The following is a 16,471-nucleotide window of genomic DNA, read 5'->3' as shown; positions in this document are numbered from 1 at the left end:
TGTAAGTGAGAGAGTGACAGCAAAGAGCCTTATCCAACATTAATAACAGCCACTAATCCCCTGATGTGATTACCTCTCCCTCCCTCCTCCTCTACTTTACCACCTCTCCTTCCATCCTTCCACACTCTTTCTCCCATTCAACAGCGCCAGCCACTTGTCTTCCATTGCAGAGCTCAGCTGGTCCAATCCCCTGAACAGATCCAAGACTTCCACTGTGTTCAGCTGCCAGGACGATGGAGGTCTTCCAATTTGACGCCTCTCTTTACTAGAACTCGCCTCTGGGCAGGTGTATGAAAAAGCAAAAGTCAGTGGTGTTAGCGTGGAGATGGAAGCAAATTTAAACAGATTAAGAGCCATGCCTCTGTTCAAAGCTCTGACACTTAATGCTGTCTGAATGAGAGGTGACGTGTGATATGAATCGTGCAGGCTATGGTTTTGGATGTTCAAACGTTTATGGAAATATCTGCAAGCATTAAGGATTATGGGTGTGCAAAGGGAAGCAACAAGCATGTCAGTATAGCTATTTCTGTCCTCAATGACTGGCTGCCAAATGCAATTTTTTTTCTCCAGCATTTTATAAACTCGCTACATCAATATAAAGTCTAGTGTGTTTCTATGGAAACTTAGACCTCCGAGAAGGTTGAAATTCACCACTTACTCAAGATCTGCTCAGTAATAGCATGCTATAATGAATATTTACAGTGTGCTTAGTTTACATACATGTATCACAGAGTTCAGGGATTTTACAAAGTTGCATTGTGCACATTTTTGAAGTTTGAATAGTCTGAGTGTGAATCAACGCTAATCAAATCTTTAACAGATGAATATTGTAACGCTGTACACACACTGAGAGCCTCGCAAGGAAAAGTACGCAGAAACCAACACACACAAACCCAGATGAACTGATGGGTCCTTCCTGGAAATGACTGTGGAGTACAACATTGCACATGGTTTACTTTGTGATATCTCCATGGCAACTACTATGTCTGACCTTCAAACATGTGCGCTGACTTCTGTGTGGTTAAGGTCGGCTAATCAGATCACATCATCTTGAACACAAATGTGCCCTCAGATCGCTCTTGCTTCATAAATGAGGTGATTTCTTTTGTTTTTTTACACCCTAACAACCAACACAAGTTTGCCATCAGTCCAGTTCACGCAGAACTTTTGGTTCTGATTTTAGCATCGCTGCGTTGGACTGTTTTCATTTCCACAATGACAGCCATGCTGCAGCTCTAAGAAGATGAAAAGTTCCCTGTGCTGTAGTTTGCAGGGGGTTTGAATAAAGACTTGAATCAATTAGTGCTTCTTTCATCAGCAAATAGGCCATACCCCTGCATGCTTTCACAGGCTGCCTCTGTGACTTGCCTTCTCTTTTTTGTTCCAACTTAACTCTCTGGCCCTTTCATTTGTGCTCTGTTCAATACTCTCATCTGCTCTGTTATTCTCAAGTTCATAAGCCTCTCCATAAGGGCCAACATCTGGCAGCTCCTTGGCCCCAGGGCCGTGCATCCGTTCCGGGGCAACGGGGCCTGGAGATCAGCCCCTCCTGTGGAGCTGAGCCTTTGGTGTATGTGGTACCGTTCAGCGTCCCCACTTCCTGAATGTTGAGGCCTTGATGTGGCCAGAACCATAGTGCATGATTTATTACAGTGCTAACTCTGTCCCCACTGCTAGTGCCATTATTATAACCATACATCCTCAGTCTTCAAGCTCCCACCTGCAAATTTCACAGTGAAGCCTTTAGCAGGCACAGCTGACACAGCTCTGCACGGCCTTCATAAGGAGTTTTCTGGTGTTACCTTAATGCATGTTTGATCCCAGATGTTTAAAGAGGACCAGAAGTAAAAACTGTTGGGACGATGACGCATATACTGTACACTAAATTGATCATCGAGATCAGCTGTCCCTTTGGTGTCTCAACCCCTCGTTCTTTGTATATTGACTACTGCTTTCTCGCTTTGTGTGGGTTTCCGGCGGCAGGCATGGTCCAGCAAGAACCAATGAAGCTGTGGGTGGAGGTGGCTGGGAGGTAAATTGGTTTTTGGCTGTGTGGCCAATCAAAGGGACCTCATCAAAGTCATCGAACCAGCGTTTCCTACAACCTTCCTTGCCTGTTTTCGTCTGTTTGTGTAAGTGCCACACAGTTTAATCAGAGGGACTTGAGAACAGAGAGTAAGATGGATGAAAGAAGAAAAGGATGCGGAAGTTTGGAGGAAAGCACCAGGACAGGAACGGGCGCCGATATTTGTGTAAGCGAAGCCAGATTGAAGAGGCAGAGGAAAGTGGAAAAACGGCAGCAGAAGTGAGGGGTCCCGAGACGAGAGGAAGTCCAGAAAGGAGGGATGTGGTGGAGCTTTGTTTACAGGCCAGGGTCACAAAGTATACTGTGACTTTGTGCGTCAGCAGCTCTGAGTTTGTGATGGGTTACCACAGAAAAGCAATAATCAAGCAATATTTACACCACTGTAGAGAATTAGTCCATTTCTCAGGAAGTCAGTTTGTGAAGTTAAAAACAACAATTCTTCCATCTGTGGTTTAGTCGTAGGACATTTTAAAGAGATATAAACAAGCAGAAACAGGAAGTGGAAGTCGTTTAAAAAAATTTTTTAAAAAAAACATCCATGCGTGCACACACAAACATTGATCACTACTGTGCCATGTGGTCCCCGCTGAGACACATGGCTTAGGTATCCCCCCTTGTGATCCCCCATTAGTCTGAGACTCCCTCTCAGGCAGCTGCCTCAAAGCTCCACGGAGGTATCAGATCTCCTCCTCTTCCTCTTCTCCTTAATTAGGACTATTAAGAGATTTACAGGACAGATGGGTGGAAATCCAGCTGGCTGCAGCGCCAGCCGCTGAGGACGGCTCTGCTGATGGCGACGTGAGAGCTCAGTGAGAGCGGTACATCAGCTTACCAGTGAAACTCTGGTGCCCTCTGGTGGTTGGAGATGGTTGTTGAGTTTTGAATGATTTCAATAAAGAAGCAGCTCTAACATTTCATTTATAATTATATAAAGTGGTAAAATGTAACTTTTAATTAATTTGTGGGGAGTTTTTTTTTCACTGAAGAGATTTAAGCAAAAGCAGCCATTACAATTCACTTTTAAGTCCAGCAGGTTTTTTTTTTATTTAAAAAAAAAAGTTGTGATTGCACGCATTTGTGGTTTTAACTGATGATTTATAGAGCACACTTTAAACAAATGCATTCAGCACAGCTTGTGGCTAAGTGTTAATTTATTCTGTGATTGTTAAATAAACACACTGTGGTTTACACCGTGAAATAAAATACATGCAGAAGGACAAACACTGTAAAAGTTTCACAAAAACAATAGCAGAGCTGTCGTGCGTTCCCATTACATGCAAAACTGAAACTAACAAACAAAAAAACTGATGATTCGATGATGACTGTAGAAACGCAACCACACACACAAACAGAAGCTGCTTTATAAAAACCAGAGTCCCCCTTTTTGTAAGCTTATTTAATGAGTGTTTTCTTTTGGTTAGTTGTAATCAGCCCGACATGTCGGTGACGTTTTAGCAGATTAGTCATCTTTCCTCTGTGACAGACAAAAATATACATCTTTTTTTTTTTTTTTGCAAATGTGAAATTTAAAAGTACTTTTTGTCTTGGTTAGTTCTACGATCCTTCCACAGCCCAAATTAACTCTGTGTTTTACAGCTCGTGTAGTGACTCGCAGTCTGTGTAGCGTACTTCTCCATTACCCAGCCAGCTGCAGATGAGAAAAAGTGACAGTTTTAAGCAGATCATTTCTCAAGTTGAACGTGACGTGCGCCGCAAACACTTACATGCTCAGGGTGCCTTTTTTCTGTTTTAGTCCTGTGAAGAGAGAGCATACAGTTCAGGGGAGGAAGCTGGGTTTCTATAAGGAGCAACGCTGCTAAGCACACTTACGGCGAAGCTGCCACGTGGTTAATATGGCGCCTGTTACCACCAAGAGGCCCACCGCTACAAAGATGCCTATCAGGTGATGACTAGGACTGTTCAAAGGGCTTGCCTAGCAGAAAGGAGTACCATAAAGCTGATCTGCTCAATCAAGTGAACTATTTAGCATTATGTGTAGTTGTTTGATTTTTCTATGGTAGCATCCAAATACTTACAGTATATGGCATCATGCTGGTAATGAGTATGTCCTTCTCATGACCTACAATGCACAACCACAAAGGAAATGAGCTAGGAGGAAGTCCAGCAAATGTTATGTTCGGCAAAACAGCTTAACACGCAGAAACAACGAGTGCAACTAAACAGGCCCACTGTGAAGCAGCTTCCTGATGTTTGAGGAACTACAATAAACTGCAATAATAAAATTGTCGCTCGTTTAAATTTTGGGGCAAGATAATAGAATATGAACAAAAATCCCTTCTTCTGCCTTGACACGAGGAAACAATTTCCCGTTCATTAATGAACCACAGCATATGGGAAAAGCAGCCCTGTTCTGCCTGATGAACTGCACAAACACACAACTACAGGAGCAATAATACATTTTTTAATGAAAATAACACCTGCTTCCCCAGTGGTGATCGTGAGGACATTGCTGGCTGCACTGGTGGCCTGGCTGTTCTTGGCAAACATGCGGACGTTGTATGTCGAGGGATTCATCTCTATTATTGTGGCCTCCGTCTCATGGGCTCCAAAGTCCACAGCGTTCTTTGTGTAATCCCAGGAAGCTGAAAGGAAAATATTTAACTTAATATCACAGAGTGATATGAGGATTAACAGTGTAAATTTAGCTTTAGAGCTTGTATTAAAGTGAAGTTTTTACCATTCACTGCTTTGTACTCGAGGAAATACCCGGTGATGGGGCTGTCACCTTTGGAACTATTATTCCAAAAAAGGGAAAACGAATTGCTGTCCACCTTCTTTAACTCGATCACTGGGGGATCCGGGGGCACTAGAAGATATTTAACAAGTAAAAGAAGTTTTTATCTTTTCAAGCGTTTGATTTCTGGTTTTAGTATGAGAGTTATGTCTGGGAACCATTATTTTCAGAAACTAAATCAGGGGTGGAAACAAATGTTCCCTTTAAATGTTTTACCTCCTGAGATACTGGCAGTGCTTTGCTCCCAAACTGTGGCGGCATAAAAAGTTATTGAGATTGTTGAAGGTGATGGGGTTGCTGAAGTTGATGGGGTTGTTGAAGTTGATGGGGTTGCTGAAGTTGATGGGGTTGCTGAAGTTGATGGGGTTGCTGAAGTTGATGGGGTTGTTGAAGTTGTTGAGGTTGCTGAAGTCGATGGGGTTGCTGAAGTTGTTGAGGTTGCTGAGGTTGCTGAGGTTGCAGAAGTTGCGTAAACTTGAAGTAGAGTAAAAGAAGAAGCAATTCCAGTAAGTCATTTCTCAAAAAATAATTGAGGAAAAAGTTACACTTGCTCGATAACACGTACCCGAGGAAAAATGTAGCCGCATTGTGGCAGCAGTGGAAGAAGGCAAAGTAGTTACTGTTGTTGTTGTTGTTGTTGTTTTAGGAACTTTAAATAAAATGCATGAAATCAAACTGACATTAAAAAAATATGACAAAAAATAGTTTTTAGTCATATTTTGTAATTTTTAAAAACTTACTCTCATCCAGAGTTGAGCAGAGAGGTGCATTTGAAGCTGGTCCGACCCCGGCGATTGTTTTGGCCTGTATGAGCACGCCGTACATGGTAGAAGGCTTCAGGTTAACAAGAGTGACGGTCTCTTGTTCACGCGTGGCCGCCACAGTTAAATACTGCCACCGTTTAAACTGTTTGGCCACGGGGTCATACTCTCTGTAGTTAATGTTGTAACCCCGCAGAACGCCGTTTCTCAGCTCAGTCCTCGGAGGCTAGTCGAGAGAAAAGAGTTAGTCTACTATGTCCAGTCACAAGCCCGGAAACAGTGCTGAACTGTGACTTTACCTTCCAGGTTACTTTGATGCTGCTGGAACTGAGGGCCACAAGCTGCATATCCAGGGGCGGGCCCTCTGGTGCTGCAGGGAAAACAAATTTTAAAGGGAGCAACCACCAAAAATGTGAATTTGTTTTTACATTCTAGATCATTATATTTATCATAAAAATACTAACACATAAATGATGCTGAAACAAACCTGCTTCTTTTGCAGTGATAGTGAGAACGTTGCTGGTTTCACTCATCCCAACGCTGTTGATGGCGAACACGCGAAGGTTGTAGGTCTTGGATGGACTCAAATCCACCAAAGTCACGTGAGTCAGTGAAGGATCGTGCAGCTCGGTGGTTTTTTTTGTTTCCCAGGGTGCTGTGCAGCACAAATCCATAGATTCTGACTTTAAAATAACTTTTGAAATATCTCAAAATCTGTCATGGATACTGGGTCGGTTTTCTTGTGCTTACTCTGTTTGTTTTTTATATCAACCCTGTAAGCTGTAATGGGACGGCCGCCGTCGAACACAGGACTCCAGCGAATAGTGACGGTCCTTTCCTTCACCTCTCTTGCCTCGATTCTCAGTGGATTCGGTGGAACTAAAAGGTAAGGGAAAAAACTAAATATGAGCTTATACAATGCTGAAATAATGAGATGACTAATCAGTTACCAGACAAAAACTGAAACTACCCAAAAAAAAAAGATTTTTAACTAAACATGCTGCTTATTTTATTAAATTTGTCTTTGCCTCACCTGCATTCACTTTCAGAGTCACGTGATGTTTCTGGTCATTGAACCAGCCTGGTATTTCCACACGACAGCCGTACACGCCAGAGTCCTGCTCCTCGGCGTGCCTGATGGTCAGAGACACATCACCCTGGCCAAGATTGCCCATGAGCAGGTAACGTTCTGACAACCTGCTGATCACTGACGTCCCATCTGTCTTTAGCACCTCGTTGGCACAGCCGCTGTTAGGTATGGTTCCCTTGCCCCAGCATGCAGAAAGCCTGCCGTAATACTTTGCATCATAGCTGCATTTTAAAATAGCATCTGTTCCCACCGTGACTGTTACAGTTTCTGCAGACACGAAACCTGAAAAGGCATTGAGATTTTTTTTTACATTTTTTAAATGGAAAAAATACATTAATTAGTCACTGCACAGCTAAATCAAATGCAAATCATATGCATGGCTGTCTTACCTGCAAGAAAACAAAAGAGAAGGTTGCAATACACAGCAAGGTGTTTGCTGGCCAAAATAATCATTTTACCTTCTTCTCTCTAAATCAAAGGACAGATTGGTTGACCTGCTAAACACCACTAAACGAAACCCAGGGTGGTTTCAGCTCTCAAATATTTCCAGATCACATGATGCTTCCTTGATAAGCACACACAAACAACTTCTGCTGGTAGAAGAGGAATGTAGAAAGGAGCTGTTTCCTTTTTTGTGGTTTTGGTTCCTTTTACTAGAAGGGGCAAACTGTTTCCTTTTTGATGATTAGACAGACACAGAATCAAGGTTATCAAAATGACGAATTCATTCCCAGTGTTGGTTCCCAGCTTCTGTAGCAGTGGTAGGGATAGAGCATTAACTATTCAAAATATCCTCCCTGCATCTCGGAGACTAATGCTTTAAATTGTTACTAATAATTTATTCCAGCAGGAAATATTCAAAGTAACTTCAAAACATGCTATTTACTCATCAGCACAAGGCATTTAAAGAGATACAATGCACTTTGGTCCACTGAAATCAAATATTTATTGTGTCCTCAAATTTAACGCATTAAATACATTTTTTTAATGTAAAAAGAAGGAGAGACTGGTTTAACCAAAGGCCATTGAACTGGTTTCTTTGAGTGCTGAGTAAACGTTTGGGCATGGTGGCTGTTTAGTAACCCAGCAAAGAACTTCCTCTCTGATAAGAACCCAAGACACATGCGGTTTTCTGCCATTTTTTAAAAAAGCTAGTAGATTATTTTTTTTTATCATGTTTCTTTAGAGGATTGAAAGGCAAACTTTTTTTTGTACATGAAGTACCTTAAGTGAGTGAGCAAACGAAATTAATTAAAATAATCATTAATTATACAGTACTATACAGTAATGTGCAAACATCTTAAACATTACTGTATTAGCATATCTTATGTCTTAATAATTTATTTGGGACATTGGTAATTTGTGCATCAGTTGTTGTTTTTTTTAATATAATGAAATGCAGCATATAAGGCAAAACAGTATATTTTTAATTAAAAACTTGAAGGTCAATATTTATTCTTCAACACAGTCAGCTTTCTGCTAATTTCTTTAAGTAGTCTTCAGGAATGCTTCTCCTGACTTTTTAAAGGACAATCAAAGCTCATCTTTGGATTTTTGCTGCCTTATTCTGTCAAAATGATCCCACGCTGCTTCAATAATGCTGATGTGCGGCCTCTGTGGAGGCCAATCCATGACTGACAGTTTCAAATGAGTGTTTTTGTCTAAGCTTTGGTATTGGCGATGTGTTTGAGATCATTTTCATGCTGAAAAATCAAACTGTTGTCAGTCAGACAATAACATGATGGTTTTGCATGGCGGATGAGGAAGACAGTCTGGCCTTTGAAACAAAATATAAAAGAATAAGGGGTGGCTCAAGACCTTTGCACAGTATTGTTTGTACCATCACATTTCGCGTTTATCTCTGCGTGAAATTCCAAACTAGAAGGATTTCTGATAAACTATTCTTAACAAATTTTTTTCGCTTGTTTTTTTTTAAAAGATAAAATGGAAAGAGACATAAAATGGAATTCATGGAAAGAGCAGTGAAACAATGTGGTTAGCTGGAAACCAGACGCTCACTGCTACAAGGGCTTCTACCCACGTAGTACAGAACCCAGCTACTCACCTATCAGGCTGCCCTCGTACAGTTAACATTTATGAGAAACAGGGTGAAACAAAGTGTGACAGTGTAACCTTGGTGCCGCTTGTGTCGTCTTCTTGTGACCTCACTGAAAACTTTTTTTTGTTTTCCAGGGGATCGGAAACAGTTACTTTCACTCTTAATTTCTTCTATTTAGCTTATATTACCACTGGGGGGGTTTATAGAGAGAGGAACTAAAAGCAAAAGAGAAGCAACTTTCTTTTAATGAATTGACGTGAAAATCTGTGTAATGGTTTTTACAGTCAATATCTCAGAGCAAGCAAAAATGTTGCTCTGAGATATTGTTATTAAAGAGACATTTGATTACAGACTAGTATGTTGTAAAACAGTGAAGCCCTTGTGTTAAAAAAATACAGCAACAAAGTATACATTGGTAAGATTACAGTGACCTTGGTTATTTTTTGTTCATTAATATTTTGGCATTAGATCCAGTAGGTGGCATTGTGTTACTAATATAACAGCAGCCTTTTTTCAAGCCATACAAGTGCATTTTCTGCCATCAAATAACAGCAAAACAATGGATTTATCATTCATTTATGTGAACAGCATTAGTGCTCAGACACAAACAACACGTTTTCACATTTTATTTTAGTCTGAGAATGGCGGCCCCTATTCTGAACATGGTATATTTTCTTTCATACTGATTAGTGGGGGTCAAAAGGTTTCTCTTCAAATAAATAAAGTCAACAAATATCTTAGCAGCAAAAAAAAAAAATCTGCACATCTTTGTTCTTCAAAGGAAAATGTTTGCTGAGATGAATTCTTTGAGACAAGTATTACTTCTGTTTAGAATTGAGAGATCAGGAAAAACACATTTTATATGAACTATTTCAGAATTCATTTAGAACAAACAGGTAATAAAATCCCCCAATATTAACTCTGTAACTAGGAGACAAAAAAGGATGACCCAGTCTCAGTGGCTTTAACGTTGTAACCTGTTATCAATTTAACTGTTAAACCTATATCATTTTTCTCGGTAAACCCTACAGACAGTTGTGTGGGGAAAATCCCAGCAGATCGTCACTTTCTGAATTGCTCAGACCACCAGCAACCATGCCAGGTTGAAATTCACGTATTCACCTTCCTTCCCCATTCTGATGCTCGCTCTCAGTTTCAACTTCAAAAGGTCGTCTCAACAGTGTCTTCATGCCTAAATGCACTGAGCTGCTGCCATGTGATTGATTAAACTGATATTTGTGTTACCTAATAAAGTGGTCAGCGTGTGTAAATACCACATACTATGTTTCATTCATAAATATGAAAATAATACCTAGTTCAGCCACATCTGAAAAATCTTGCTTCAACTATATTTTGAGCTGCCTTGCTCCTTTACTACAGTGAAAAACACAACCACTGTTTCTCCTGCAGGAATAGAGGGCAGGTGTTGACTTTACTGATGCCCACAAAGTGCTGGGAAAACATTTTGTCTCAGCTAGACCATCTTCCATCTAAAAAAGGCGTGTTAAATATTTATTATGCCCAAAGGTGGGTTTAATCAATATTCACATTTTGTTATTTGTGGATAATGAAAGTTGGGCAGCATCACTTGGATGCTGCATCATCTACAATCAACTGGAGTTAACTAACGAGTTTATTTTGGTACAAAAGGGAACCTTCATACCTTTCAAGTCTAAATGAAACTTGTAGAAGTACATTCGTAGTTTCCAACACATGCTTACAGTAAGCGTGTGCTGCCTAAAACAGTTGTTTTAGGCAGCACACGCTCCATCTATTAAACACTCTCATTACGTTAACTCCCCTGTTAAACAAGACAGAACTGAGCACAGTGTGATTTCAGTGTTAAAATATTTCCAAACTGCATGGTGCTGTTTTTAGTTTAAGCGCCTAACAACTCATTTTTCTTCTCGCTAAAGCGGAACAGAGCTGCTTCTGTTTTTGTTGCATTGGTTCCCCATCCAAAATCCAGCATTATTTCAATGAAATGTGCAGAAATCTGAACCGAACCGATCGATCATTTCTTGTGTGGTTCAATTAACACAGGAGGTGCCACAGGTGCAGAATCCCCTTCTCATATTTTCTTTGTTTATCTGTTCATGACATGCTGATCTGGATAGGAAGACAAATCTAAACAATTTCACATTTTTTGCTCATTGGCAAAGATATACGCAAAATAAAACTTCAAAAAACACTCATAATTTTTGGTTTACCAGAAATGATGACTGATGATTTCAGAGCACTACAGAAAACAAAAACACTAGTTCACTCAAGGGCTCTGGACTCTTTGCTTATTTCTCAGACTGCTGAGCAAACATTTGGTTCTGCTGGATATTAAGTAACTCAGCACAGTACTTCCTCTTTGATCACTTCCAAAAAAAAATGTGTCATTACAACAACAAACTGTAGTAATATTGAGTGCTTTTATACAGTCAACCTTCAGTTAATGAGAAATTAGATCTGATAGGGAGTTGATTTTTCATGTGCTGCAGCCTGCAGTTGCTTCAAGCTGGTTGAACGGAGTGATAAGAAAATAATGATATCCCACAGTGTCACTTGCAACATAACCACATCGCCTTTTCCCATCTCAGCTTTGTTGTGCGTTCATGGTGCAGATGTGAGTATCTAACTAGTGCTGCAGAACAGAAGCGAGCACAAATGAAACATTTTCGAGGGGTGGCTCATTTCAAATGTAACTTTTCATACATGCAGTTTGCATCAGTGTGTCTTTTTAGCCAATGTACAGTTGCTGTACTTCCCAGGGAGAGATGAACATAGAAAGTTCAAGATGTAAGAAAATATAAGATTTTTTTTTTTTTAAATGGTAAGGACTGTTCATGTTTGATAAACTGGTGAATTCAGGCTATTTCATTTTAGATTTTCATTTGCGATATTGGATGTGAACATGATTGTGTTTCATAAGTTGTCATTTTACTTATCGTGATGCAGCGTGCGAAACAAATTACATAATAATAATGTTGTGGTATTCAAAGTTCAGCACTGGACAGGCAACAAACTGTGACAGACATCATTGTATGTCAAAAAAACATAAACAATGCTGTTCAGCCACCCACAAGCGTAAGGTCGACGTTGCCAAATCCCACTTTACCCCCTGTGTGTGAGGTCACCTGTATTAAATCTATATGTTTTATTATTTGTTCTATTTTAAAGACATTTTATAGCATTTTTGTATTTGTTTTGATTGATGTCATGTGTACGGGATTGTCCAGTAAACACTGGACTTTTTAAGTTAAAGCCTCATGGCTCTGTGTGGTGCATTTGAGTCCTGTACTGGCTTTTACTGGTTGGCACAATGTATACATATTTTTCAGTCCCACGTGTGTTGCTAAGAACTAAACAAGGAAAAACATTATTCAGGTTTTTGTTTAATTAGTTTTGGATTCCAGAGAAAAGCAGTTATGTTTCAACATAAAGGAGAATGAGGTAGAGGTAATTACATTTATTCAGTTTGCTGATACAGTGTAACAGAACATGCACACGACTTTTTAAATGACTCAGACACAAGACTTAGAGAGAAATAAATAAATAAACCATAAGCAATTAGTCTTGTCATGTAAAGGTTCTTTCTCAAATCATCTTCCATTTTTACATTATTCAGTGGTTAAAAAAAAGCTTATATAACATATAGTACAGTACATATTTTTCACATCACTAAATAGCTGTTTCACAGTTCATTTGAGCCATGTCATAAGAAGGTTTTTTCAATTATAGCTGAGAGGTGTATACTGAGATAATAGTGCAGTTATACCTAACAAACTTGTTTTTCACATTTGCTTATTATTGCTCAGTAGGGCCAGTAGGTGGCATTGTGTCTGCAAGTGTTGACAAGCCAACGACTCTTCTAGGTAGTAAGAAAGAAAATAATTAATCTTTAGGTTATTTTTGCAATTTGTGAAACAATTGCACCCTTTTCTGTGAGATCTTTGTGGGGGGTTTTCAACAGCATTAAGTCATTGCGATGCTCTCATAAATATTCTCAGCAGTTACGGAGTTGTGATGTTTCAGTGCCTCCTTCATCAGGAACATCCTTCCTAGATTGAAGAAATGCACATATGAAGATACTCAGTAAGAAGGAAAGCCCGCTCTGTGACTTCAGCTGTTTGATAGACGCCCACTTTTAATGTTGAATTAATCAGGAATGGGAGATGACTCACAAACGATAATCTATTTCCATACTTACGGAAAATAAAGCAGAGGATTATGATTATGGTGAGCAATAAAAGACCTGCCATCCTGCCAATATTCCCAATGCTCGAGAAGAAAATCACCTGCGATGAAAAATAAACCTTATCGTGAGGTCAATTATAATGGCCATATAATTTTAAATCTGTTACATAAATAATGTTAAATAATGAGAATATTCCTGCACTTTTTTTTTACACTCATTTTTTGAATCATGTTTCTAAGTGTCTCACATCAATCTTGAGACAAAATGTTAATTTAAGGAAATCCAAAAGTCCTAAATATCGTAATAAATAAGTAAATAAAAAGACAAAACTACAAGTTAGTGTCATTTCTTCTCTAGCTGCTAGACGAAAAATCTAAAGGAAAATAAACGCCACAGGTTTCCTGTTTTCATCCATGAGTCATACCGTGCTGTAAAACATTTCATTATCTGAGTTAACTCTGTTCTTGCTTCTCTTTACTGTCTTCCCCTGAAAATCAGACTCTATTTTAAACCTTCATTAATAATACATAAAGCTCCACATGGACCGGCTCCTGCGTCTATAGCAGAGCTGCTGCAACCTTATAACGTCAGTCGGCCTCTCCGATCATCTGATCGCTAAACTCTTCCACGCTTTTATTTTAACTCCACAGGTGATCACAATTTAGAGGTTGTGATGCCAAAAACATTAGAACAGCCTTTGTCAGCTCATGAAGTCAATCTGTGCTTTACTTCAAACAGCTGTTTTTCTTCACACTTTCTCCTGTTGTATTTGGCTATTGTTTACATCTGATGTGTTTATGTAAGTGTGGATGTAGGAATGACTGTAAGACCATATGTCGAGTCTGTCTATGCACACTGGAACATATATGCTTGTTTTTAATGTGTGATTTTAGTAAAACTACGAAGCACTTTGTAAGTGTGCTATAAAAATAGGAATTGATGTATTATAACACACAGCTTTCTCCTGATTTAAATAAAAAGTCAAATACCTGCTCTGTTTCACTTTGAACTGCGTCCATTTGTTGGTGACCAACTTCCACGCTTTCAGATGCCGACGCTGTCAGTATTTCTGTAGCATCTGAAATAGTTAGTTGGTATAATCTATAAGATACAATTTATGTTAAAAAGTTAACATATTTATTTGTAGGTGTTTGCTTACCTGTTGTTCCAGCAGTAGATATTATGTAGTTCTGTGTAACAGGTTGTTCTACAGCAGCTATGAAAAACAAAACAGACCAATTTTTTTCAACTAAAAAACATCAATGATTTTGTGATCAACACTAAAGCTTTTCATGAGCGATACCTTCTTCTATGATCAGTTCAATGTTGACCTTATGGTCATTAAACCACCCAGGAATCTCAATCCTGCAGCCATATACCCCAGCATCTTCCGTCTGAGCATTGAGGATGGTCAGCGACAGATCTCCATTTGTCACTCGGCCCAACAGCTGGTACCTGGAGGACCTTCTGTTAGACACAGCCTCACCGGTGGAGGAAAGGATGGTGTTGGAACATTTGGACGTGGGCACCCTGTCTTTTCCCCAACAAAAACTCAGGACTCCATGGGTTTTGGTGTCATACCTACATGTCAACGTGACATTGTGCCCAACGAGGCCAATGACTCTGGTGCTGAAGGACACTGTGAAGGAACAGCAATAGATGATACAGATTACATTTGTAACCCCGATTTGAAGCCCACTACTGCACCCACACACACTCCTACACCAACAAGCACACTACATATAGTCTGAAACAATAAAAGCACCAAATATCGACTTACCTCGGATCAGGATCCAGAGGCAAAAGCAAAACAGACCACGCATGTGTAGGCTATTGTTAACAATGTCCTCAAGCGAGGATGTAATGAGCTTCTCCCTCACCACACGTACTGTTTTATCAAATACTGGAGGTTTCACTTCTCTTTTTAAAAATGAAGAAGGAAATTACGGCTGTCTTGTCTACATTTGGACTTGAATTCTTGTGATACGCAATGAGCCCACTGGGAAAAATGTATGTCTCATCTGTTGTTATGAAGTAATCCAGAGTTTATCATTGTACATATAAACCTCAACTCTCGCATGTAAAAGAAAAGGGGGACAAAAGGCTGGAAATGTTATATTCTGTAATATAAACAGATTGTGCGTTCCTCCATTTATTTATTATGGGACACTTTAAATGTTAAAGATCGATGACACACACAGATAAACAGGAAACATGACTAAGTGTCACATCTGTCACTAACAGCTATGAGCCTGTTTTCCTGATTTATCTATAGATTGTCACATGAAATGGTGAGACTCTGGCCATCTGAATTCCTTCACGCTGCTTGCGTACAGATTTTTCAGGAGACTTATTAAAGTTTATGTTCAGCGGTAAAATTGGCGAAGAAAGAAAACAGTGGAAGGACACTCAAAATTGTTTTTGTAATTTGTCTGGGATGAGTTGTTCTCTTCTGGCCCTGCGGCTGACAATTTAAAAGGGCTCAGCTTGTTCCTGAGATGACTTTCAAAAACGTCCTTTTTGTGAGATTTTTACAGTTACTCAGTGCACCCACGTCACTTTGGCCCTGTCATCTTCCTGGTGCTTTTACTTTAATTACATCAACCACAGTTGCCACTCATTACAATAAGGATCAGAATTACATTATTGTATGCAAACAAGTGTTATGATGCAAAAAACAAAAAACAACAACAACAACAATGGTGCAGGACTATGCAAGATTTAGAGCATAAATAATAGCTGCATCTATATAAACATTAATATAAATACATACTGTAAGAATACTAACTACCTACAGATATTACAATAGATCAAGCACTCTACACATCAATTCAATTCAATTCAATTCAATAAAACTTTACTGATCCTGAAGGTTGACCCCGAAGGAAATTGGGTTAAGGCTGCCGACCTTTGCCAGCGCCGACTTACCCTTCTGACCGTACATACATTACACAAACATCACATGGGGAAGACAGGTCAGAGAGGTATAACAATGGAAAATGCACCACATGAGGAAAGATAAGGAGAAAAAAAATAACTCCCCCCAGACTGAGCTCCAACAGGGAGATCAGTTTGAGAACAGAAAAAAAAAACACCTCTGCACAAAGCACATGAAAAAACTCTTAATACACCAAAGAAACACATGACAAGCAACAGGGGTGGGTAAAGGGGTGAGAGACAGCCGATTTAGACAGTACATCCGGACCTGCGTGCGCTGGTCTCCTTGATCCACCATCAGCATCGGAAGGGAATAAGCGTCTAAGGCGTTTGGAAAGGGAGGGGGGATGAGTGTGTGCATATCAGTGTATATGTATGTGTGTGCGTGTCCAGAGTTCAGCTGAGACAGTGTCCTTCGCCCTGCTAGGCTAAGTAAACAGTCTTCCAGCCAACCCAGGTGGCCTTGCATGGAATTTGAAGAAACAGACTAAAAACAGTCGTTATCAGGGTGTTTTTTGTTCGGCTCCAGCCTTGCAACCGCAGCTGGTGCCAAGAGGGTATCCGCATGAAGTGATGGTGCTTTTTACTTTAGAGCGA

The 16,471-nt window shown here is 39.8% G+C and overlaps 2 protein-coding genes across 4 annotated transcripts; both read right to left on the bottom strand.

Moving 5' to 3' along the window:
- Positions 1–3,219: 3,219 nt before the first annotated feature.
- On the bottom strand, positions 3,220–7,291 carry LOC113029360 (protein sidekick-1-like). Of its 3 annotated transcripts, XM_026180195.1 has the most exons (14): positions 7,082–7,291; positions 6,636–6,974; positions 6,353–6,481; positions 6,090–6,257; positions 5,902–5,972; positions 5,582–5,828; positions 5,407–5,490; positions 5,058–5,315; positions 4,785–4,913; positions 4,525–4,689; positions 4,123–4,166; positions 3,917–4,019; positions 3,811–3,841; positions 3,220–3,734 (listed from the first exon to the last, which is right to left on the bottom strand). In XM_026180195.1, exons 1-14 carry the CDS (start codon positions 7,143–7,145, stop codon positions 3,677–3,679), a joined length of 1,890 nt encoding a protein of 629 aa, XP_026035980.1. In that variant the 5' UTR covers positions 7,146–7,291; the 3' UTR covers positions 3,220–3,676. The 3 variants fall into 3 exon arrangements, with proteins under 3 accessions (XP_026035980.1, XP_026035986.1, XP_026035995.1); XM_026180201.1 differs by lacking the exon at positions 5,407–5,490; XM_026180210.1 differs by lacking the exon at positions 5,407–5,490 and having other exon boundaries at positions 5,058–5,291.
- Positions 7,292–11,961: 4,670 nt separating this feature from the next.
- On the bottom strand, positions 11,962–15,926 carry LOC113029350 (T-cell immunoglobulin and mucin domain-containing protein 4-like). The gene is made up of 6 exons (XM_026180184.1): positions 14,718–15,926; positions 14,241–14,576; positions 14,097–14,153; positions 13,927–14,015; positions 12,950–13,037; positions 11,962–12,800 (listed from the first exon to the last, which is right to left on the bottom strand). The coding sequence occupies exons 1-6, from the start codon at positions 14,758–14,760 to the stop codon at positions 12,715–12,717; spliced, it is 699 nt and encodes a 232-aa protein (XP_026035969.1). The 5' UTR covers positions 14,761–15,926; the 3' UTR covers positions 11,962–12,714.
- Between the last annotated feature and the right edge of the window lie 545 nt (positions 15,927–16,471).

The sequence above is a fragment of the Astatotilapia calliptera genome, chromosome 2 (assembly GCF_900246225.1).
Source record: "Astatotilapia calliptera chromosome 2, fAstCal1.2, whole genome shotgun sequence".
NCBI lineage: Eukaryota > Metazoa > Chordata > Actinopteri > Cichliformes > Cichlidae > Astatotilapia > Astatotilapia calliptera.
The sequence above is the reverse complement of the archived record's forward strand: the minus strand, read 5'-3'. Positions and strand labels throughout refer to the sequence as shown.